Source organism: Leptodactylus fuscus, chromosome 3, assembly GCF_031893055.1.
Source record: "Leptodactylus fuscus isolate aLepFus1 chromosome 3, aLepFus1.hap2, whole genome shotgun sequence".
Lineage (NCBI taxonomy): Eukaryota > Metazoa > Chordata > Amphibia > Anura > Leptodactylidae > Leptodactylus > Leptodactylus fuscus.
This window is the reverse complement of record NC_134267.1, coordinates 164,886,101-164,911,537: the sequence shown is the minus strand read 5'-3', so window position 1 is coordinate 164,911,537 and position 25,437 is coordinate 164,886,101. Positions and strand designations below refer to the sequence as shown.

Here is a 25,437-nt window from a genome sequence, read left to right as displayed (position 1 = left end):
GATCAAAAAAATGGATGAAAACAGGTGGAAACTGATGACCATCCATTTACAGAGTCAATGTTAAATAAAAACGGATTGCTTACTATCAGAACAATGACGCTAGGTTCACACTAGGTTCCGTCTTCTGCATGCAGAAGAATGAAACCTGTCAGATCGGGTCCGGCCGTGAGCAGTGGTGAGCGTTTTATGCTCTCCGCCGCAAAACTGTTTTTTTTTAAACCAGACACAGAGTACTGCATGTCCGACTCTGTGTCCGATTTACAAAAACCGGTTTCGCGGCGGAGAGCATAAAATTAATGAGTATGAAAGAGTCCTGCAGGTTTCCATCTCCTGCCTTTGTTTTGTGCAGGAAACGGAAACCTACAGAATGGAGACCGGGCGCAGATGTGAATGAGCCCTCGTAGGACAAAGCACACTTTTTTAGTCCCACAAAAGAACAAACGGAAACTGATCCATTTTTATTTAATATTGACTCTATGTAAGCGGATGGTCATCAGTTTCCATCCGTTTTTGGCATCACTTTTTGTATTGGCAAAACAGACAAGTTTAAACTGATGATCAAATCATAATATGAATAGGCTCTTAGATTTATTGACTGTACAAGTCCTGCTCTCAGCTGAGATGATACGACTGTACTAGTCTAGGCAATGCTCTGTGAGCCAAATCCATAGATAGTTTGCTAAAATGCAGTGGCCAGAGTTTCAGAGGATTCAGCTCACAACTGCATCCACTTCTCAGCTTGGAGCAAGACTAGGTATGTATGAGCTGACCATCTAGGATTGTTCTCAATTACTACCAGCAAACTAATATCTATATGACAATGAGATACGTAAATACAAAATATATTCAACAGTTGTAAACTTTTTATCTCATTTTTATCTAAGATAGCTTGACAACCAATACAATATATTTGTCTGAACCGAGAGGTGTCCATACGACTGCGCTGCACTCCATTAATTTCTATAGGACTTCCAGATACATCTAAGCACTGTCCTGTGCCATTTACATTGATATGAATGGTGCAGCAGTGCATCTGTTGTTACATTCACATGGGGTTTCAAGAGTCGGAACGATCAGATTCTCATAATTTACAGGGAATTCCCAATTCTTTCTTGGTGGGTGAACACCATCAACTAAAACCAGAAATTTACTTTAACACAGGATTCTGCCTGGCTGTTCTGTGCGCCGCACAAAGCTGGATAGGTTTATTTATTTCACTTACTTACATAATGCCAAAAATATATTTACAGATATTGTAGATAGGTTTTTTTTTAATCTAATTTTTATCTGCTTTAATGTGAATATGTTGGGTAGTGTAGAGTACAGGTTCACAGTAATGCTCATTATACAGTACAAGATTTATTAGTAATACATACTTCTGTATAAGCTGCCTTTCTTAACTCTTACCTTAACATCTTGTAACTGGGTGTGGACATCTTGGTGGGCTTTCCTCAGCTGCTTGTTCTCTTCTTTCAGGTTATAGATGTTTTCTGCCATATAAAGCATATATTCAGTAAATGTTTGTATCCACTACATGTAGGGAAGGCTCTCCCCTCATCCTCTCCCCTTCCTGCACTAACTCAATGTTTAAGTGACGCCCCTTGAGATGTTTATCTTTAATTTATATGATAGATACAAAGATGTCTGTTACATAACTACAGGAAGTAACCATGTACAGTATCTGCCCACAAGGGGTTTTATTACAGACCTGAAAGGCATTTCCACTGCCAGCTAGTAAGACTATACTAGGGATATCTGTAAAGCAACAGGTTGCCTCCATCTATTTTATAACCAAGACTGTTCCCTAAATCCTGAAATAATAAGCAGCAAACCGAAGAAATCACTAAATCTTTCATTATAAATAGATCTTTGAAGAATAATTTATATAAAATGTCAGCACAGTTTCTTTGTGCAGTAAAGGAAAGCTATTATATTTGTGCTATACTATTAAGTAAGCTGTACAGTCAGCCAGTGCAGTAAATGTATATATATATATATATATATATATATGAAAAGTGGACAGGTAGTATATTGTGTATTCAAAATTGCTCAATTCTAATGTAAAGGACTTGTCCGACCTTTTGCAATGTATGCACCACAATAGGGAACCCAAGAATAATAATAATAATAATAATAATAATAATAATAAGTGAAATGGGCTGGAGAGTGTATAATCATCTAGCGTATATCTGGAATATGGAACAAGACTTAATGTGAGACAAGAAATACATAAGGTCCCTTTGTCATCACTAACCTTTAAGCTTCGACACCTCTTGTTCCTTATCTTGCTGCAATCGTAGATATTTTTCTTTGTGATCACTGAAGGTTTTCGTCAGATCTTCCCCAAGTTTCTGGTGTTCTGTCTGTAGCTCACTGTGCTGCCGCCTTAATTCCTCATGTTGACTCTTCAAAAAAGACAAAATTGTAAAGAAAGAAAGAAATACACATACAGTATGATCAGTTCAGTTGGTGCATATTAGCTAATATCTGTTGCCTAGAATACTGTGATATATAGCGCTGAAATAATACCGCTGTATTGGTGTCTAAAGGGTGCCGCCGTCAACGCTCTTACATCAATATGTAAAAGTATAAAGAGCTTTCAAAACTGCACTTTGGCTCTACTGACATAATGTTAGCGCCTTCTGTCAGAGGATTGCCTAATGTATCCTTCTGAAATATGTCACTGTATAAACATAGGCTCTATAAAGAAAAATACATATTGCACAGTATAATTTTTATTGCATGATATGTCTGCATAGAAAAGACAACCATGCTTGAACAGTTTTTAAAAAGTATACCAATGTATACTGGCCTGATGGATTCCAAAAGGGACTGTATTGTGGCATCTGTCAAAGGGGACCTATGAATATATTCTGAGTATATCTCAGGGGCTTTTCAAGCGCCAATGCCAAACAGAATTCAGGAATACAATGTGAACATAGTCTAAGGTTACAAATAGGTCTATAATGTGGAACATACCTTTAACATTTGGTGCTGTACGCTGAGTGCATTATATCTGGTATTAGAATCTTGCTGTAAAAATAAAGCAGATGTTCTTATTAATATTTTCGTAGGTAACACAAGCACAAAAAATTGATATATTTTATTTTTTACACAAGTTAAGGAAGTTCCACAGCAGTTACATTAGCAGAAAAACGGATGAGATTTTAAAATATCTGAATCTGCACAAAACTTGACTGGGCAGAGGATCAGTGCCGATCAATTTTTGCCACAGGAACCTATTGCAATACAGGACGAAGAGCTGCAACACTTCTGCAATGAATTTAGCAATAAAACAGCACCATGTGGTGTGGGGGTTGTCACTGTGGAGATGCAAAACTGTAAACTTTCTACAGTATTTCTCTGCTGTGTGGACATTCTGTAAAGATGACAGGACATTTCTCATAACTGCTTTGTAGTACTAAATACTTCTGTACCCAGGAAACAATTATCTTAGAGTATCTTTCCTCCCCTACCTTGTGCCGTACCTCTGTTGTTCCTCCTTGAAATGCACCACTACACTGACAAATATCTATTCAACTGTCTGTACTGTTTGGATCATTTAACCAACATCTACTTATCCATAAATATCCATAATGATCTAAGCCAAGTGGATACGTTTTTCAATGACAAAAAGAGGAATAAGTCATGGTTAGGGTTGAGTCGATCTTGAGATTTCAGGATCGTTTTTAAAATCTGATTTCCGATCATTTTCCATTCGAACCCGATGCCAATACAAGTCAATGGGATTTTTTTAATAACCAAAGATCAGACTTTAAAAACGATCCTATTCACTACACAGCATGGAGTCTAAAAATTGAACGCTTTGTTAGACTCCACGCTGTGTAGTAAAATCCTCTGGCTACTTTGTCCCCCCTGGTGTCCACTTATCTGCACAGAAGCGCTGCCGCTGGTCCAGTTCCCACTGTTCTCGCTGCTCTTCTCGCCTCGCTACCCTCGCCTCCCAGGTTAGTGTTACAGACCTAGGAAGAAGGCAGGGCTTGTGGCTTAGGAGTGTGTCGGCGGGTACAGGGCGGGGAGACGTGAGTGCTCCCCTCCCAGTACCCACCCACACTCTCCTAAGCTACAAGCCCCTCCTTCTTCCTAAGTCTGTAACCTGGGAGGCGGGGGCAGCGAGGCGAGAAGAGTAGCGAGAACAGTGGGAACTGGACCAGCAGCAGCACTTCTGTGTAGGTAAGTGTTAGCTACTAGAGATGTTAGCTAGTCTCCCATTAGAATGAATGGATGCAGCTGGTGCGCAGGGGGTTAAGCGGCCGGACGTCGGCACAGGCTGTGTGCCGGCTGCATCCATTTACTCATAGGGGACCTAACTAATATTGTTAGCTTTTCCCACAATGCTTGGCCAGTAGCAAAGCATTGTGGGAAATAACCTCAGACCTCGATCCCACCTAAAAAGATCGGAATCCGATCTTTTCTGATCCCGATCGCTCAACCATAGTCACGGTCATTACCCTTTCCTCTTTGCCACCATACAGTACTGTGTAAATGTTTTAGACACGCATGTAAAAAATGCAGCACAGTAAGATGCGTTCAAAAATAGATGTGTTAAAGGGGTTTTCCAGGGAGTCAGGGTACAACTACTTCTTCCAGGGTGCCATATCTAGAATTTCTGGGTTGGCTCTGACGTGACTAAAATCTAGTACCTAGTCCCTGAGATACACTGAAGGAACCAAGTGTACTCAGACTCCTTGAAGTGCTCCGTTAACAGTTCATTTTTTTATAACTAACAAAAATAAGTGAATAAAAGAAGACAAAATCTAAATTAAATCAATATTTGGTGTGACCACTGTTTAACTTTAAAACAGCATCAGTTCTTCTAGGTACACTTGCTCACAGTTTTTGAAGGTACTCGGCAGGGAGGTTGTCCCAAACATCTTGGAGAGCCAAGCACAGATCTTCTGAGGATAAAGGATTCCTCAAATCCTTCTGTCTCTTTATGTAATCCCAGACAGACTGAATGAAATTGATATCAAGGCTCTGTGGGGGCCATATCATCACTTCCAAAACTACTTCTCCTAAGAACGGTCACACCAAATATTGATTTAATTTAGATTATTCTTTTATTCATTCAAAAAACAAGCTATTAACGCTTCTACATTTGAAAGCATAGTTTTGACACACATGGCTAAATACTGTACACTCATGAACACATCAACTGCCATGAAAGCAGTTTCCTGAAAGCATTTGGTTACTCCATACCATCAACAGACAGAGAAGTGACCATGTATCAATAGTGACACTACAGTTACAATACATACACATTGCTCTCATAACAAAATTAACCTTTGCTTTCCTGCAGAACTTACCCTTCCCTTATTCAGTGTTTCTTGTGCTTCTAGCTTATATACAAGATGATCTAGAAAAAAAACATCCAAAGATATTTTCAGAATACTTACGGAGTAATTTGAAATAAGTTTTACTGCTGATATCAGTAGCTTTTGGAGAAAAAAAAACATATTTATGCTCAAATACAGTATTTCTTATATCTTCTCTATTGCTTTTTACATTGTAACATTATTTAAGGAGTTCACATAAAATACAAAAGATCCTACACAGTACAATTCTGTGAAAAAGTACCTACCCCCTTCCAGATGTCCTCTAATAAAGCATAGTGGTCACAATGGTGGTTGCTGACCAATAAAGTGGTGCTTCAAGATAATAAAAAATGTGTCCAAACAGAGGAAATGTGATAAAATAACTAAAGAACCGATACTAACTTTAATTCTCTCATTATGCAAGTCTGCCACTCTGCCATCTTTCTTTATATGGCTGCAGTGATGATGTTTAGCAGGCATATATCAGGCCCTGATGATATTTTATTGTGATCGATACCCTGGACAAATTTTTTAGTACATGTGACATGTGACATTTGACAAATCAACGTTTGAGATAATGCACATACAACACATTTACGGAAACTATACATCATATCACAACATTGGACAGTGGGGAAGAGAGCAGTCATTAGGCCACACTGAACATGTCATAATAATTTCCATCACTAGATGGCAGCAGTAAGGTATATATGGATTTTCTGCAGCAAGTCAATTGAAAATCTAAGTCACTCACCTCAAAAAGATGGTAGTGACTAACAAAAGCTAGAAGAAATGGTGTCTCAATAGTTACTTTAGTTTTGTTGTACTTTGCAAAAATTCAGTCATGTGACAATACAAATAACATTCACATTCATTCAGCTGATAAGACAAAATGCAATTTCACAGTTTATTGGTCAGAAACTAAATAATTAATTGCCTGAGATTCTTCATTTACATAGAAAATGTAGAGATAAGTCTGCATGACTTCTGTGCCTGCGTCGTCTCCATCTAGAACACATAGCTGACCAAAGCAAAATGTTTAGATGGATGATTTGTGAAATCTTCTTATACTGTCCCTGGAATTTAAAGTGTTCCTCCACGGGTAACAAATTAACATTTGCTGAAGTCAGCATACAAATGTACCTAGATATAACTCCAGGCCTAAGTATATAAGTATATGTACATGGGTATTACTCCACAGAAAAAATCTCAGGACCGGCCGCCACAGTCCCTGCTATGGACAGGCTCAATGTAAGTCTAGTAGCCATGGCCAGTGAGCTCTGCCCGAGGCAAAATTATTAATGATACAAATGCCAATTCAATCCAATCTAGTACTACTGCAGAGGATATACTAAGTTAAGTAAAAATAATATATACGGCACCAAGATAAGGCCCCATTCATATCTGCAGTCGGGTTTCCATTCAGGCAATCCACTTGGGGACTCCACGAATGGAAACCTATACGCATTAAAAAAGTGGTTACCGAAGAAACCACACAGACCCCATAGACTATAATGAGGTCCATGAAACATATGGAGAGAAAAGTCCTGCAAGTAGAATTTTTCTCTCCGTATGTTTCGTGCGGAAACCACATGGACCCCAATATAGTCTATGAGGTTCACGGGTTTCCCTGGTAACCACTTTTTAATGGTTTCCATTCGAGAAGGTCCCCAAGCAGACGCCCCGAACAGAAACCTGAACGCAGATGTGAATGGGACCTCAGACCAAACAACACTCTAATATGGTATGATTTTACCTTCTCTAGCTTTCTTAAGTTCAAGTCTTTCTTTTTGTAAAGATTTTTCCAGTCTTGAGCGATGTTCATACACCACTGAAAGATAAAAAAAAAAAAAAAAAAAAAAAAAAAAACAACATTGAACTTCTTGAGTTTTATACCACAGTCTTGCAAGTACAGTTCACCGCTTCATTTAGGCTGGAATGACTTAAAGGGAACCTATTCGACGGTCTGGGGCCACTAAAGCACCAGCATGCAGTTATACAGCTGGACATTAGGGTCCCAAACTTCTCTAACGTACTGCCCACTGTTGTAAGTATCTATAGGAATCAAAGATTGAAGAGGGTTGGGACCCACTGAGATAAGACCACTTGGAGACTCTGACGTATGTGCACTGTGTGCAGTGAAGCTGAGGTCAGTATTCCTCACATCACTGCACATCGAGCACCATATGTAAATGCTCTACACACCCAATTATCAGGCCAATTATTGGGTATTACAATTCCTTGGAGAAACTGTTCCTGACAATTTACCTGTGTAATTGTGCAAAAGATTTCCCAACAAATGAGCTTTCTTGTTGGATTATCATATCTTTAATGCAAAATCTATGGCGACAGATTGTTGGTAGCATGTCACAAAGTGTAAACAGGGCAATGTTATTCTGACAAATGCTAACTGTATGTGGATCAAAGATTCGATCATACTCATACCATAGCTATGAGCTCCTGCATATAAAGCGTACCTTCAGTTATAAAAAAATTTCATAACCAAATAGTGATTTTAGATATACAGTCCTATGAAAAAGTTTGGGCACCCCTATTAATCTTAATCATTTTTAGTTCTAAATATTTTGGTGTTTATAACAGCCATTTCAGTTTGATATATCTAATAACTGATGGACACAGTAATATTTCAGGATTGAAATGAGGTTTATTGTACTAACAGAAAATGTGCAATATGCATTAAACCAAAATTTGACCGGTGCAAAAGTATGGGCACCTCAACAGAAAAGTGACATTAATATTTAGTAGATCCTCCTTTTGCAAAGATAACAGCCTCTAGTCGCTTCCTGTAGCTTTTAATCAGTTCCTGGATCCTGGATAAAGGTATTTTGGACAAACAATTCAAGTTCAGTTAAGTTAGATGGTCGCCGAGCATGGACAGCCCGCTTCAAATCATCCCACAGATGTTCAATGATATTCAGGTCTGGGGACTGGGATGGCCATTCCAGAACATTGTAATTGTTCCTCTGCATGAATGCCTGAGGATTTGGAGCGGTGTTTTGGATCATTGTCTTGCTGAAATATCCATCCCCGGCGTAACTTCAACTTCGTCACTGATTCTTGAACATTATTCTCAAGAATCTGCTGATACTGAGTGGAATCCATGCGACTCTCAACTTTAACAAGATTCCCGATGCCGGCATTGGCCACACAGCCCCAAAGCATGATGGAACCTCCACCAAATTTTACAGTGGGTAGCATGTGTTTTTCTTGGAATGCTGTTTCTTTTTGGACGCCATGCATAATGCCTTTTTTTATAACCAAACAACTCAATTTTTGTTTCCAAAATGAAGCTGCCTTGTCCAAATGTGCTTTTTCATACCTCAGGCAACTCTATTTGTGGCGTACGTGCAGAAACGGCTTCTTTCTCATCACTCTCCCATACAGCTTCTATTTGTGCAAAGTGCGCTGTATAGTTGACCGATGCACAGTGACACCATCTGCAGCAAGATGATGCTGCAGCTCTTTGGAGGTGGTCTGTGGATTGTCCTTGACTGTTCTCACCATTCTTCTTCTCTGCCTTTCTGATATTTTTCTTGGCCTGCCACTTCTGGGCTTAACAAGAACTGTCCCTGTGGTCTTCCATTTCCTTACTATGTTCCTCACAGTGGAAACTGACAGGTTAAATCTCTGAGACAACTTTTTGTATCCTTCCCCTGAACAACTATGTTGAACAATCTTTGTTTTCAGATCATTTGAGAGTTGTTTTGAGTAGCCCATGATGCCACTCTTCAGAGGAGATTCAAATAGGAGATCAACTTGCAATTGGCCACCTTAAATACCTTTTCTTATGATTGGATACATCTGGCTATGAAGTTCAAAGCTCACTGAGGTTACAAAACCAATTTTGTGCTTCAGTAAGTCAGTAAAAAGTAGTTAGGGGAATTCAAATCAATAAAATGATAAGGGTGCCCATACTTTTGCATCGGTCAAATTTTGGTTTAATGCATATTGCGCATTTTCTGTTAGTACAATAAACCTCATTTCAATCCTGAAATATTACTGTGTCCATCAGTTATTAGATATATCAAACTGAAATGGCTGTTGCAAACACCAAAATATTTAGAACAAAAAATGATTAAGATTAATAGGGGTGCCCAAACTTTTTCATAGGACTGTAAGAAACTTTGAAATACATCTTATTAAGGATTTCTATTTCCTTCAGCACTTAAGGTTTTCTTCTGCTCCTTATCTTCAATCTGACTGCTTTTCTACATTATATTCATCTTCTTATTCAGCCTCACACATAGACCTCTATGGAGCAGGTAGGGGATAAGTAGGATTGTCTCACTCTGTGCAACAGGAGCCTCTTATCTACAACCTAGCAGTGTTAAGAAAGCAAGGAATAGCATAGGAAGATGCAACAATTATTTGAGTGTCTTTTCTATTCTTATCTGCTAATTCTCTTCTGCTCTTCTGGACCCCTTACAATCAGGTTTCCATGCACTAATCTACGGAAACACCCCTTACAAAAGTCTTCAATGATCTCCAGACAACTAAATCTAAAAGGAACTATTCACCTCTTATTCGTCTGGATCTCTCAACAGAATTTGACACTGTAGACCAACAACTCCTCCTCACTATGTTCCACTCCATTAGCTTCAGGACACCACTCTGTCTTAGTTTTCAATCTTTCTGACTGCTCATTTAGTTTAACATTCTCTGGTGTGATTTCTTCTCCTCTTCCTCTTGCTGTTGGAGTTCCTCAAAGCTTGATCCTAAGCCCTCTCTTCTCTCTCTACTCAGCCCCTATTGGACAAACCACGAGCAGATGTTGCTTTTATTATCATCTTTATGCTGATGACAACCAGCTATCCTCATCCCGTGACATCACGCCTGCACTACTATAGAACACCAATGACTGTCTCTCTGCTGTCTCTAACATCATGTCTTCTCTTTATCTGAACCACAATCTTTCAAAAACTTCTTGTGTTTCCTCCATATACTAAACAACTTAGCTTTGATATCTCAATTACTGTCTGTGTTCTTACTAGAACACTAAAGCAGCATGCCAACTGTCTGGGGGTTATATTTGACTTGGTTCTCACCTTCACCCTACATATTCAGATACTTGGACACTCTTGTCACCTGCATCTCAAAACATCCGTAGAATTCAATATTTTTTTCACTGTGGAAACATCAAAAACCCTCATTGTCACTCTGATTCTCTCTCGTCTTGACTATTGCAATTCTCTTCTAATTCTCTTCCCTCTACAATCTGTCCTGAATGCAGCCACAAGACTCATCTTTCTGTCAAACTGGGACATAGATCCCTCTACCTTGTGTCAATCACTGCACTGCTTGCCCATCCTTCACAGAATACAATACAAAATTATCCCACCCACCCACAAATCCATCCATAGCTCTGCGGCTCCCTCCTCACTGTCTACCGCCCTAATCGTCCTCTCCAGTCTGCCAATGACCTTAGACTTGCATCCTCTGTTATTTAAACCGTATGTCTTGTTGGCTCACCGTGTTGCATTTTGTATTTTTTGTAGAGCCTGATGAAGCCCATATGTAAACGGCCAAAACGTTGCTCTGTACCACTTGTGTGAATAAGCACTAACTGCATATATATTATATATACTTATACTTTAATGAAGAGGCTCTATCATTGGGAAAAGTCATTTTTAGCTAAGCCCATACTTGCATAGCCTTTAGATAGGCTATTCCACAAATACCTTTTGTATGTAAATTGTCTCAGTAGTTTTTGAATGCGACCCTTTTTATCCATATGCTAATTAGTCTCCAGGGTGCACAGGAAGTTGTCAGCCAGCTCTGCTCTCTGCTATTCTCTCTTAACTGTGTGTGCAAACAGGAAGCAGGAAGTCATCAGCAGCCTGTACTGTACACATACATAGGAAAGTATAGCATAGGGTGCATGATGAGACTTCTGGGGTGCACTATGAGACTAATTAGCATATGAATAAAAGCAGGCTCATTCAAAAACCACTGAGACGATTTACATACAAAAGGTAGGTGTGGAATAGACTTTCTAAAGGCTATATATGTATGTATGTGCTTAGTTAAAAATGACTCTTTTTCCCAATGATAGAGCCTCTTTAAGAAGTGTGAAGTCCTTTCTACAATTGATACGGGATTAGGACCCTGTCTTCACAACATATTCAAGTACAGCCTACACCTTATATTACTTACCGTCCAGTGATGAATTCAGTGTGCTGTCAGCTTTCTAGTGGTATATAATACTGCGGGTGCCGGAAGACAAATCTGCCTACAAAAAGCTGTGTGAACTTATCCTAAGGGACCATTTGTAAAAGTGTGCCCATGTATCAGCTCTAGGATTCCTTTGCTTATTTTTAAAGTTGGGTCACTAAATATATCATTTTATCCCTATATTATATAATTATCAAATGCCAATACTCGCTTATTGTGGCTCTAAACACATGTTAAAAGGCCAGCAGAGACTCCTAGATCCACAGCATGCTATAAGAATGAATTCCTTGTCACTTCCACGGGATGGATTGAGAACTGCCTGCACAGTTCTACATAATTCTGAGCACAATAGGGAATCATCAGTCAAGTGCTCTGATTGATCCTATACCTGGGTCTTTAGAAAGTGAAGGAATAAATTGGTGAAACCCTGAATGTGAAGAAGCCATGCAATCAGGACTTGATTGTAATTAACAATTCCTTCCAAGACAATACTAGCTAATAGTTTTTGAGCAATCCAAAAGAAAAAAAATATATAACCTACTATGCAGAAGTCTTAGTAACAAGCAAAGTATACTTACAGCCTATGGCTACATTGGGGTGAACATGCTGACCAAATGTGGAGGAAAGGTCCTAGTGCTTACACTGTAAGTATCATTATACACCCAAATATGAGGCTATTTTTTTTGGTCTTAGATGGGTTAGTATGTTCCAGCAGACTACGCTTTCCTATCCAATGGGCCACTTCATAAGGTTTCTCCATATACATTATGGTCAATGGCTGATGTATGATACTCAGTGGTTACACAGTGCCATACAGTACATTGAGAAATACTTCCAACCTATACCTCTGACATACAGTACACACCATTTGTGAGTACCGCCTTACTTTTTACGGTTACTACCACAGTTTTCAAGATACTTCCTATAACTTATCTTTATGAGGGTATCTGCAGACATTAGAGTATAATAGTATGGGCCCAACAGTGTCTTCTATAGGCTTGTCATACACAGGACCGGCGTTAGGGGGAGCAAACTGGGAAACTGCCCAGGGCCCCAGCACTTGCAGGGGCCCCCTGTCGGTGGAATACTTTCCTTATTAATATAGGGAAAACATATGTCGGAAGGATGTGTAGAAGCCAGCGCAGGAGCTGCAGGTCCTAAAAGAGGAAGCTCCACTCAGCGCTCTCTGGAGGCTCCCCCTTCTTCTCTGGCTGCCCTCTGCCCACCAATGAGAGGGGTGAGGAGAGCTCAGCAGGCGGGCTTATCCCTGTACAGAAGATGGACCCTGCCGAGATCCTGCCGTCCTGCATCCTGCACAGAAGAGAAGTAGCAGAGGAAGCTCCGAGCAAAGTGAAAGTAAAAAAAAAAGAAAACACGAGTAGAAGCTAAGGTTACTATGCCTATTAATATCAGGCATTTGGGGTGATTAATTTAGTTTTAGCAACTCCATGTGCCTCACATTAATAGCAATTAACCCCATTATGCCCCTCACATTAACCCCTGTGTGCCCCATATAAGGGTTACTAATATGGAGACATATGGGGGTACCAATAGTGAAGCTACCTCCATATGTCCCACATATCAGTAACTCTTATGAACATCACACAGGAGTTAATTTGAGGGACATGATAGGGTTAACTACTATTAATATGACTCACATGGAGTAACTAAAATGTAATGCACATGGCTTTTTATCCACAATTGTCCTGGTATAGCGGTCAGTGACTGCCGTGACAGTATTTAGTCCTGGTATAGCGGTCAGCGGGTGACGTGACAGTATGTAGTCCTGATATAGTGGTCAGTGACTGCCGTGACAGTATTTAGTCCTGGTATAGCGGTCAGTGGGTGATGTGACAGTAATTCGTCCTGGTATAGCAGTCAGCGGGTGACGTGACAATATGTAGTCCTGATATAGTGGTCAGCTGGTGACATGACAGTATTTAGTCCTGGTATAGCAGTCAGTGGGTGATGTGACAATATAGTTATGGTATAGCAGTCAGCAGGTGACATGACAATATTTAGTCCTGGTACAGCGGTCAACGGATGATGTGACGGTATTTAGTCCTGTTATAGCGGTCAGCAGGTGACGTGACAGTATTTAGTCCGGGTATAGCGGTCAGCGGGTGATATGACAGTATTTAGTTCTGGTATAGCAGTCAGCGGGTGACATGACAGTATTTAGTTTTAATATAGTGGTCAGCGGGTGATGTTACAGTATTTAATACTGGTATAGTGGTCAGTGGGTGACGTGACAGTATTTAGTCCTAATATAGTAGTCAGTGGGTGACGTGACAGTATTTAGTCCTAATATAGTAGTCAGTGGGTGATGTGACAGTATTTAGTCCTGGTATAGCGGTCAGCAGGTGACGGGACAGTATACTAGGACTAAATACTGTCACATCAGCCACTGATTGCTATACTAGGACTAAATACTGTCATGTCACCCACTGACCGCTATACCAGGACTAAACACTGTCATGTCACCCACTGACTGCTACACCAGGACTAAATACTGTCACGTCACCTGCTGACCGCTATACCAGTACTAAATACTGTAACATCACCCGCTGACCGCTATACCAGTACTAAATACTGTAACATCACCCGCTGACCGCTATACCAGGACTAAATACTGCCACATCACCCGCTGGTATAGCGGTCCTATTTGATAACTTTGTATGTATATAAATATTTTTTAGTGTGGGGAAGGGCATGTGCCTTGTTCCTTTTGCACCTGATCTTTAAAGATAAGGCTCACAAGCAACTAGTTTGCCCAGGGAAAAAAACCTTTTAAATTTACAAACAACCACTTAAAAGACATTAAGAACACCCCTGTAAATACCAGTGATTGAATTAACAGAATGTGACTACAGTATGTTGTATGTACAAGTGGGGCCCCACTTTTAATTTTGCCCAGGGTCCCATTTTGTCTAAAACCGCCCTGGTCATACATGGTAGATAGCCTCCTAGAAATATACTGAAATGAAATGAAATGAGTAGCCAAGACAAATTATTTTGCACACGGAACATTTGTGATTTACACAAACGGCTGCCACATTGGAGGAGACTTATAGTCTGTACAGATTTAATAAACCCTCATTTACTGGAGTATTTCTTGCGACAGACTTCTTTCATATCTGCCTATAAGACTATGTTACTGTATATAACATGTAACAATATTTATTGGATAACCTTTCATTTGTCAGACTTTGATCTCTTGGCATGCTCTGACAGGTTCAATAATAAAATGAAATACAAAGGTCCATAAAGAACAGTCACCTGAAATCCAATGATATATCCCAAATATATAAAACTATAATAATAGAAAGGAAATCCGGGATATTATCAATTATGGGTGCGAAGGAATCAATGCCCTCAAGTGTATATGGAAAAATTTAGAGAAGAGTAAACCACAGACTCTTAAGCCTCATTGACTGTGAAAAGTGGCTGTGTAATAGAAGTTTTGTAACAGCCGTCACTTGGCAATTTTAAAAACAATGAATGTATTCACAAGTCTGGTTTTGAGAGGCAGGAAAAAAAAAACTGATACATTCGATCTTTGTCTGATTTGACAGTTACAAAAACAAGCTTGTGAATATATCCATACACTTTCATAGGTTTTAAAACAGCTGTGTGATGTCACATGGCCGTTTTTACGACGAATAAGGCCAAAAATAGCCCATTAAAAAATTGAACAGCCATGTGAATAAGGTGAATAATAGCCTAGTGACAGTGCTTCCATAATGGCTGTCACATAGCCGCTTTGAAAATGGACAACATCGGTAAGAAGTTTGTATGTTGCCCCATGTTTTACTGGATTTACTCCAGTTAACTCAGTGTCAGTTGTAATATATTGGCTTCTATGTGTGAAGGGAGCCAATGGAGCTACAACATGGTGCTTTGTACATGAAACATGCAATGACAGCGAATGCCTAAGGGAACGTATTGCAGACAGTGGCAGTGGCAGTGTCTCTGGGAGTGAGCAGGGTCCTGTAAGTAGTCAATCCTGCAGCATAGTAGGGACCAGGAGGTAGAACTCAGGAGGATGGAGTGGGACTCGGGTTTGGGAGCTATGGTATGCCTATTGTGTATTTCAGTCATGTAATATGACATAACCTAGCGCTGGAGGTGCTGAATATAACTAGGGCTTATTTTTGGAGTAGGAATTATATTTCAAGTCTACTCTAAAAATCCTGCAAAATCAAGCTAGGGCTTATTTTCAGGGTAGGGCTTATTTTCGGAGAAACGGTAATAGCCATATGCATAAGCCCTCTCGATGTAAGGTTGTCATCTTGTATACCTCCATAAGTGAATACAGGGCTCAATAAAAGCAGGGCTGCTAAAAATTTGAGGGTCCCTTTTTGTAATACTACTACAGTTCAGAGCCCTAGGGAGCACTCCACCTGAACAAGACCTAGTGCAGCAGTAGAGCATCCATATCAGCATTCACAATTTGTGAATGTGAAATTACATTTCCTGAAAGCAATTCTGCTATAATAAACTGTCAGGAAAGAGATGGAAATCTATAATAGTTTTCTCCTCTGTTGCCCTGTGGAAACCGTGTAATATTTCTGCTATAATCTCAGAGAAGGGGTAACCACCTTCCAAAACATATTTCTTGTTTCACTTACATCTGGTGCAAAACGGTTGGGAATAGACTTGCGGAGCACCGTAACGTTTTTAATATGACAGCTGCTCACAATGATAGGCGCAGACCTCAGACGCTGAATACTGAATAGAGCTAACCTAGCATAGGGGTGACTTGCAAAGTCTTACAGTAAAGGTTTCAACTAAGAAGTAACACTGCTTTACCAAAAAGAAAAATACATGACAAGAGCAAGCACTGGATCACCAATGTCCCTACTTATAATTCATTCATATTTCAGCTACAAGAACACTGGGCGACAAAAGGCTACGGTCATAACTACAGACTACCAAGTACCAAACAAGTGTAGCACTCATTCCTAACTGGTATCACAGCAGTTTTTGCCCCTTACTTTTTTTCTTTAATCTTTTTAACCATCTACCTGTCATAATGCTTAAATGTTACATTTACATGTTCACAAGCTAGAGATGTGTTTTCTCTACGCTACAACGTGTTAGGTACCTGGTACACTAGTTGTATAGTCTAAGGAAAGCCCTAGTTTTCACCCTTAGCCCCCACAAGAAGGCTGTGTTCTCCAGAATAGTCATAAATTGGTGACCGTAGCACTGATGGAGTAATGCTGTAGTCAGATATACTGTAATATTCAGGTAGTGGTTGGTTTGGAGTGCCGGAGGCCACGAGCTAAGGTAAAGTTGGGTCCAGAGATGTAGGGGTAGTGAGTGTCCTTTTGCTTAACAATCAGATGCAGCCCTCATACGGAGCCGTCTCTGCCTTGTCTAGAGCGCTATTACATATGATGGAAAAAAAAAATGCAAAGCCCACCAGACACCATCCAAATGTTGTTTTTATTGGCCTCTGTTGGGTAAATAGGGGTCTAAGGATCCATTTACTACATGAATAGGGTACATCAGACTTTCTTTGGCACAGTATAACTACCTACATATTCTCCTTAATGGGATTATCTCACTTAAAACTGGCATATTGCTTACGCTAGATTCACACTAGCATTCAGGTTTTCATCCTTCAGGTGCACTTGGGAATCTGAAAAACTGAAACCCTATCCACCATAAAAGCATGTCGTGTTGGGTTTCTCTTTGGTTTCTCACGAAAACATTGGAGAGAAAAGTCCTCCATGCAGGAATTTCTCTCTGCCTATTTTAAGCAGTATGGGGGAAGGAGTCTAATACAGAGACTCAAATACTAGTATGATCCAAATGTTAGTCATATCATCAGCTTCTGACCAGTTAGAGTTCCACCACCGTGCTACAATGAAGTAACTATGTTATTATTATTATTGTTTACTTATATAGCACTATTAATTCCATGGTGCTTTACATTTGGGGGTTACATACAATACACAAAATATACAGGCAGATATAAAACTAACAGTGACCAACTGGCACAGTGGGGTAGAGGGCCCTGCTCGCAAGGGCTTACAATCTTTGAGGGACCGAGGCGGGGAGGGACGGGACTTGCGGTAGAGACAGAAGGAGAGGGGGGGCAGTTCAGATGGCAGTGTGGTGAAAGTAGTGTTATTGGGGGTTGTAGGTCTTCCTGAATAGGTGAGTCTTCAGGGCCTTCTTGAAGCCTGTGATTGTGGGGATCAGTCTTATGTGTCTTGGTAAGGAGTTCTAGAGTATGGGGGATGCACGGAAGAAATGTTGGAGACGGTTGTGTGTGGAGCGGAGTAGGAGGTCATTGGAGGATCTGAGGTTGCATGTGGGCAGGTAGCGGGAGATTAGGTTGGAGATATCTGGGTTGAGGATTGCTTTGTATGTTAATGTTAGTAGCTTGAACTCAATTCCCTGGGCTATGTCTTAGACCCCTACCTGGACTGTTTAAAGGGGTTATAGAACTTCCCAAAAAAAATAATAATAATAAAATATATATATATATATATATATATATATATATATATATATATTAAAAAAAAGATGCAAACTTCTTCAGTCCTCACAGCCTTTGTGTACAAGTGACCACTATTGGCATAATGACACAGCGCTGAGGGGCGAACAGCATACCCTCTTATTTTCTAGTGAGTCACAGTAGATTTCCCAATAGTTAGACACATATGGTATTTTCTAGCAATAAACAGCTCTACATTTTTATTAGTTTTGATTGCAATATTAGGCTGGATATGGTCAAAGAGAAAATGGAGATTCACCCCTTATTTTTCATTACTTTGCACCTTTTCAAAAGCCATCACATTTCATTTTATCGTTCACAAAGACAATTTTTTGGACAAATTCTCCTTGATAATGGTACCATTTAACATTCTATATAATGTACTTGAAGGCTGGGGAAAAAAATACAGAATGGGATGAAATTAGGAAGAGACTCACGGTGAGGTAAAAATGACATTACCTATATTGTGTGGGTTGAGACAATCACAGTGACACCAAATTTATATGCTTTTGGTTATGTTTTAAAACACTTACAAAAATATATAACAAAAATAAATAAATAAATGATACAAATTTCTCATTACAGCTGTGTTGAGTTGTGGAAGGCATTTATTTTGTAAGGCACACTGTATACTGGTATAGCAAATCGCTTTTTATTACATTTTTTTTGAGAGGGGAAATGGTGAAAAAAAAAAAAAAAAAAACCTCTCAAAACCCTGTAATTCAGCCATTTAGATTTTTTTTCTCCAGCTACTGCTTTGACTATATGGGATAATTACTCTTAAATATGTCAGGCATTTTCAGACATGGGGTTACCAAATAACTGTAGGTTTCTAAATTTTTTTTTTTTTTGGTTACTTATTTTTCTATATGATCTAGGGTCTATTTCCCTCCAGCTCTGACAGTGTGTAATAGAACAATACAATTAACAGGCCTGAGAGCCTTCCATAGGTTCCTGGCTGTCATAATAACATCATTCATTAGGAAGACACCAGAGTGCCGCCACTCTTTAGATGTTTCTGTTGCAGTTGAATGGGACAAGTAAGGGGTAACATGCCCACAATTAGGTTCTGATTGGGAGCATTTACTGTGCGTCTCTGCTGTAGAAAACAGCTGAGACTATTATAGGCTAAGTTCACACAGCAGAAAATGGAGAGGAATCAGAAGCAGATGACCATCTTGGAATCCACTTCATTTTCCGCCCCCGGTCCCCTGTGATGGAATGCCAATGTACAGCAGTGTCAGCATTCTGCTATGGCTTTCTGCATCTGATTAAGCCTAAATGAATTGTCCTAACCAGTGGAGAGTCTGGAGCCCCTTATTTATTCAGCGTCCTGCTGTGATTTCTACCTCCCACTGGAAACAATGGGAAACAGAATCATGGGAAAATTCAACTTTGTGAACATATACTTACAGTTGATGTCAGTATCAGGTTACAGGAAACACTGTAGTTTTTTAGATTGTGGTCACCTATGGCACTAGTGCATCAACTTCTCATACCAACTGATGCAGATAAAGCTTTAGTCACTATAATACATGAGAGCTTTATTCCATCATGTTTTTTTCATCTCCACTACCTTGCTAATAGATTGACATGCTTCTCAATGATGCCACAGCATTACTAAAACTCCGCACATAGATCTCATAGCTGTGGTACATTTGGATAGACAGTTCATGCTTGCAAAGATTCAGTAGATAAATACCACTTACTATACTTTTCGGCTTAATCTGAGTTTTCTTTTTGCAGGATTAAACATCAAGTTACAGGAAACAACAATAAAAACCAGATGAAATCAGTATCTAAACCAAGACTTCAAAGAAAAGGTCATGCTGTACCGAACTGAAAAGAACATCAAGCAGAGCCACATTTTGCCCTTAAGCCGCTATCACCAGGGAGCTCTTTTTTGTCTTCTTTAAAACTTGTAACACCATTGCAAATGCTATCTTATCAGCAGATATCTTTGGAGATGGCAATAAAGCATTCATAGTATTGTAAAGCAAGTACATGAACAAGTACAGACTGGTCAGCAGCTACCGAGATATTCACTTGTAAGTACCAGGGACACATCAGGTCCACAAACCCTTGTCCCAAGAAGATAATGACAACCTTCAATTAATTTCATCTGTTATTTAAGAGAACAAATGAGGCCTGGTTCCCATCTGCGTTTGGGCCATTCCGTTCCCCTATCTGCATGAAATATGTGGAGAGAAAAGTCCTACAAGCAGCACTTTTATCTCTGTATTTTTTGTGTGGAAACCGAACGGAAACCACAAGGACCCCATTATAGTCTATGGGGTCCGCAGGTTTCCTTAGGTAACCGCTTTTTTACGTGGATAGGTTTCTGTTCAGGGGGGTCCCCAAGCAGGCTTCCGAACGGATACCCGAATGCAGATGTGATCCGGCCCTCAGATTTGTCCAAAAGAAGTATACACTGATGAGGTCCAAACAATAAGAAATCTACAGACAACATTTAAGATTACCTACAAAAGAAGGTACAAATGTTTTTTCTCCTATTAAACAATAGATCACTTTCTGTTGACATATTCCCTTTAATATAGTTGTTCCAAAAACATGAGATTGTAAAACTTTTTTTTACATAATAATTTTGGAAACCATTAAATAAGAAATCCCAAAGATTCTGAAGGGTTTAAAACATTATACCAGTTTCCATTGTTATAAGTTACACTTTTGTATTAAGCAGAATTTTTTTTTATTTTTTTTTTGGAGTCCCAAGACCAGAAAATCCTCACTTTTTACATAGCGGAGATTAAAGGTTGAGCACTCAATGCACAGTGAATTTAGCTATTTGCATAATCAACAGCCCTTTAGCTCACTGAGCTTTGCTGAAAAGCCGTAACTTGCCAAGAAAGGTCTAGCCAGAAGTGCTTTATTCTGTCCCAGCTGAACAGAGCTTTATTTCAAAGAGGTTGAAGAAGACGCTTGTGTAACCAATTAATGGGTTTTGTGTTTATTCCCCCAAGTATCTATCGATTCCTATGCAGCAAGTGCTCCATATTCAGTTAGTAGTATTGCTTAAAGATATCTTTTACACCAAACCACTTGTTCTGTTTCTACATGATCTCTTTTTATCTAGGTTACTCAAGGAACTTCAAAATTGCATGGAGGGAAAGTTTATAGAAAGACAATTTAAAACAAAAAGTCGGATTACTGCTCTTCCCTTTAATGGTAACACTATAAGAATGTATTATAAGCTATAGCATGATCTTATTACAGAGCTAATACTAATGATTAGATATAATCGAGTAGTATTCGATCGAGTAGGTATTGGATAGACTACTACGGTATTTGAAATATTCGTACTCGATCGAATACTACTCGCAGTAAAGATTAAATTCAGAACCAGCGTTGATTGGCCGAATGCTATACACTGTATAGCATTCGGCAAATCAATGCTGGTTCTGCAGCAGGCTCGTCCTTTCTAGTCGAGAGAGCTGGCAGCTTGCGGTTATGCGGGAGCTGACTTTTTCTCATAGGAATGCATTGACCAGCGTTGATTGGCCGAATGCTATACAGTGTACAGCATTCGGTCAATCAACGCTGGTTCTGCTGGAGGCTCGTCTGTGAGGAGGCGGAGTCTAAGATCGGACCACAGCAGTCTCCATTGTGGTCCGATCTTAGACTCCGCCTCCTCACAGACGAGCCTCTGGCAGAACCCACATTGATTGGCCGAATTCTATACACTGTATAGCATTCAGCCAATCAACGCTGGTCAATGCATTCCTATGATAAAAAGTCAGCTCCCGCGTAACCGCAAGCTGCCAGCTCTCCCGACTAGCAAGGACGAGCCTGCTGCAGAGCCAGCATTGATTTGCCAAATGCTATACAGTGTATAGCATTCGGCCAATCAATGCTGGTTCTGCAGGACGAGTAAGAGCGGTTCACATTAACGCTTGCCTCCCGTCTGGAAAGGAGTCCGCAGTCCCCTGAAACGAGCATTTTTTCCCATAGACTATAATGGGATTCGATATTCGATCGAGTAGTCGAATATTGAGGCTCTACTTGAAACGAATCTCGAATATTTCACTACTAATGATTTCAATAAGTGAATAAGTTACAGGTAGTCCATCACCTTCATACACATATACAACTGTCACTGCTATGTTACAGAGCACGTTACAGTCATTAATAGAATTTACCTCTGTTATGTAGGTCACTTTTAGAGAAAAGCAAGTTTGAAGTTAAATGGAAATGAGGCAGTTGGTGCACTGTGGGCGGGCCTTCACCTCCCAAAGTACCACTCTTGCAGCTCAAGTAGGATGAGTGATGTCATAGCAATGGGACGATCAGATCCCACTGCACAAAGTGGCACAAGCAGGAGATGGTAGGGTCTGGGAAACAAGAGCCAGGCACCAAGGAGCTGGAAGTTCCCAGTTGTTTAGCTCTAAAAGCGACATACATAACAAAATACGTTGTTTAGCATTGTAACATGCTCTGGAAGACCGTGGTGACAGTTGAAAGGAGGTATATACAGTTTCAAAGAGGACCTTTAGCCAACAAATTATATTTCTTAGCATCTGTTAATAGGCGCTACTTTACCGATTCCGGTATAGTTAGAATTCTTTGGCTAGCCTCCACCCTTCTGACAGTACAGAGCCTAATTAGCATATCACGCACCAACACTTGCGAATGGTGTAGGCAAGAGAAAAAAATTCCAAGTCTTCCAGAATTTGTGAAGCATTGCTTTATAATTGATCTAAAGAGCTGAGATTAATGGGAGTGGTAAAAAGTCCTCTTCAGGCTGAAGCCCCATGTTGCAGAAATGCATTTGTTTGGTTTTTTTTGCAGATTTTGTTACACTTTTTTGAGCCAAAGCAGGAGCGGATTGAACAGAAGGAAGAAGCATAAGAACTTTCTATTTATTTCCCATTCCTTTTGTAGCCATTCTTGGCTTTGGCTCAAAAAACCACAGCAAAATCTGCAACAAAAAAAAACTGTGTTTCCGCAACATGGGGCCTCAGCATTAAAGTGTCTGATCACAGTGATGGCTAGATAGAAGAGGGCCTGGCTCCTGACACCTCTGGTACACATCTGATACGACAGAAGGAAGCAACACATATCTACCCTAAAGCAAGAACTACAGAGGAAATGTAGTATTATATAGCTGCTAGATGAATGGCCATTCATACAATGCACTGCAGGCTCAAGTTCCCCAAAGCTAAAACCACTGCTTGTTATCAGCTCTGTGGCTCATAAAGAGAGGTTGGGAGCGGGAAACCCATGTAAGACAGCCCCACGTAGCAAACCCAAACGGGAAATGGAGGGGGCCCATGAGTGGAAATGGGATGAAGAGCAGAGAGGGCAAGAGGGGGGGTCAGGTAAGGGCCAGTAGGAGGGGTTTAACAATGTTTACTAAATAATGCTGCAGGGCAAGGTTTATCACTACCCAACAGAAGGTTGAAGAGTTAGCTTGTCCCACCCGCCGTCCCTTAGTATTTGTGCTTCGTTTTGTCATGGCGGCATGCACAGGAGTAGCCTTTGGAGGCACAACGGAGGTGGAGGACTAAGGGGTCATCTACACCCACTTGGTAGTACGGATGCTAGTATGGGAACCAGACTGGATGACAAGTCCTGTGCTCAGGGTATCCAGGACGGAATTACCCTCCAATGTCGGTGGCCCTGGGCTAGGCGGATCGCGCCCGGGGGTAATAATCAGAGGTTGTGGCGGTATCTTGGGGTTAATGCCTTCAGAGGCCCCTCCTTCTGGAGGGGATGTGATTCATGCATTCATGTTGCTGGTTTTGGAGGGATATTAAAACCGGTAGTTTATTTAGTATGTAAATGTTATGCAAATAATGTTATGTTGTTATTTATGTTAATTGCTTGAATATGGTATTTTTGTGGTTATTTAAAGGTGTAACTTAATAAATGCCGCTGTGGCCTTTTCTTCCAACCTCTGGCATCGTGTCTTTAATGTGGACTACAGTAGAAGGTTAGTTAGGTTGGGGGGCTAGCCACACGGCACGGCTAGCACATTTTCTATAGTCATGATGTTCATATGCTTTAACAGTCTAAATAAAATGTGGACCCCCACTGATCTAATATTAATACCCTATTTTAAGGATAGTTCAATATCTAAAGCCTAGAGAATCCCTTTAATAACTCTGGACTCCTTGACACAAGAGGACTTGATGATGAATATAACATCCTGTCCTTGCTCGGCATATATCTGGCGTCGAATATCAAAAAAAGAACTTTTCTGTGCAAATAGTTTCTCTTAATCTAGAATAATGCTCCCAATGACATGTAAAATAGAGGTGACAAACAAAGTCTTTATGACCGAATAACCAAAAACAATACAGTAAATGTCAAAATATAAATCTTTGATGAAAAGGACTTAGATATATCAAATGGTCACAGTATATTCAATAGCAAGCATTTCTGGTCAGTGAAGTCTAAGCCAACAAAGCCTTACAAAGGAACAATAGAAACATCAAAAACATCTACAATATACTGGATCATTTGCCAGGCGGACTGTGTCATGAAACAATAATGTACAATTTAATGGTTTCTTTTGTCACTTCTTTCTATTTTTAATAATAATGCCAAGACACTAAATATACTTGTAAGGACATCAATTCTGTTTTTGGCCTTTGACACATCAAACACATCAGTATTCTCTAGGGATTCCTTTAGCTCAGAGATACAGGTGTTCTTCAGGAAGCAATTCGGAACTGCATTCAATGCATCCATGAACATGCGTCTCCTCAGTCCCAGCAGTGCCAAGCAAAGCCACAGTCTAGTGCATCTTAAGATGTCCTAAATAATAGTTCACTGCTCAATAGGATCTCAGACTCAAGCGTGGCACACAGGCAGGAGGCTCAGAGAGCTGGCAAAATCTCTCAAGTTGCTCTTGAAAGTCCCATGCGGATTCTCACGGCTGCACCTTATTATGTTCACACAGAGTTTTTTGGCAGCGGAAAAAATCTGCGTTTTTTGGAGCATTTTTTGAGGCATTTTTAGTTTTTGGTTTTTTTTGCTCAAGCACGGTGTATAGACCTGGAAACTTCTCTTTAACCCCTTCCCACCGATGGCATTTTTTGATTTTGTTTTTCGTTTTTGAGTTCCCTCCTTCTAAACCCCATAACTTTTTTTTATTTCTCCACTCCCAGAGCCATATGAGGTCTTAATCTTTGCAGGACAAATTTTTCTTCATGATGCCACCATTAATTATTCTGTACAATGTACTGGGAAGCTGAAAAAAATTTCAGAATGGGGTGAATTTGAATAAAAAATGCATTTCTGCGACTTTCTTACGGGCTTCGGTTTTACAGCGTTCACTGTGCAGCCAAAATGACATGTCCCCTGTATTCTGTGTTTCGGTACGATTCCGGGGATACCAAATTTATATGGTTTTATTTACATTTTAATGCCTTAAAA

The 25,437-nt window shown here is 40.0% G+C and overlaps 1 protein-coding gene across 2 annotated transcripts in view; it reads right to left on the bottom strand.

The window, feature by feature from the left end:
* Positions 1–25,437, bottom strand: part of GOLIM4 (golgi integral membrane protein 4) — an 84,121-nt gene that overhangs the window by 32,835 nt on the left and 25,849 nt on the right. For both annotated transcript variants that reach the window (XM_075268712.1, XM_075268713.1), the window contains exons 2-6: positions 7,093–7,167; positions 5,328–5,377; positions 2,980–3,033; positions 2,255–2,405; positions 1,408–1,490 (exon numbers count right to left, since the gene is read on the bottom strand). In XM_075268712.1, coding sequence (XP_075124813.1) covers positions 1,408–1,490; positions 2,255–2,405; positions 2,980–3,033; positions 5,328–5,377; positions 7,093–7,167 — 413 coding nt within the window. The remainder of the gene's footprint in view (positions 1–1,407; positions 1,491–2,254; positions 2,406–2,979; positions 3,034–5,327; positions 5,378–7,092; positions 7,168–25,437) is intronic.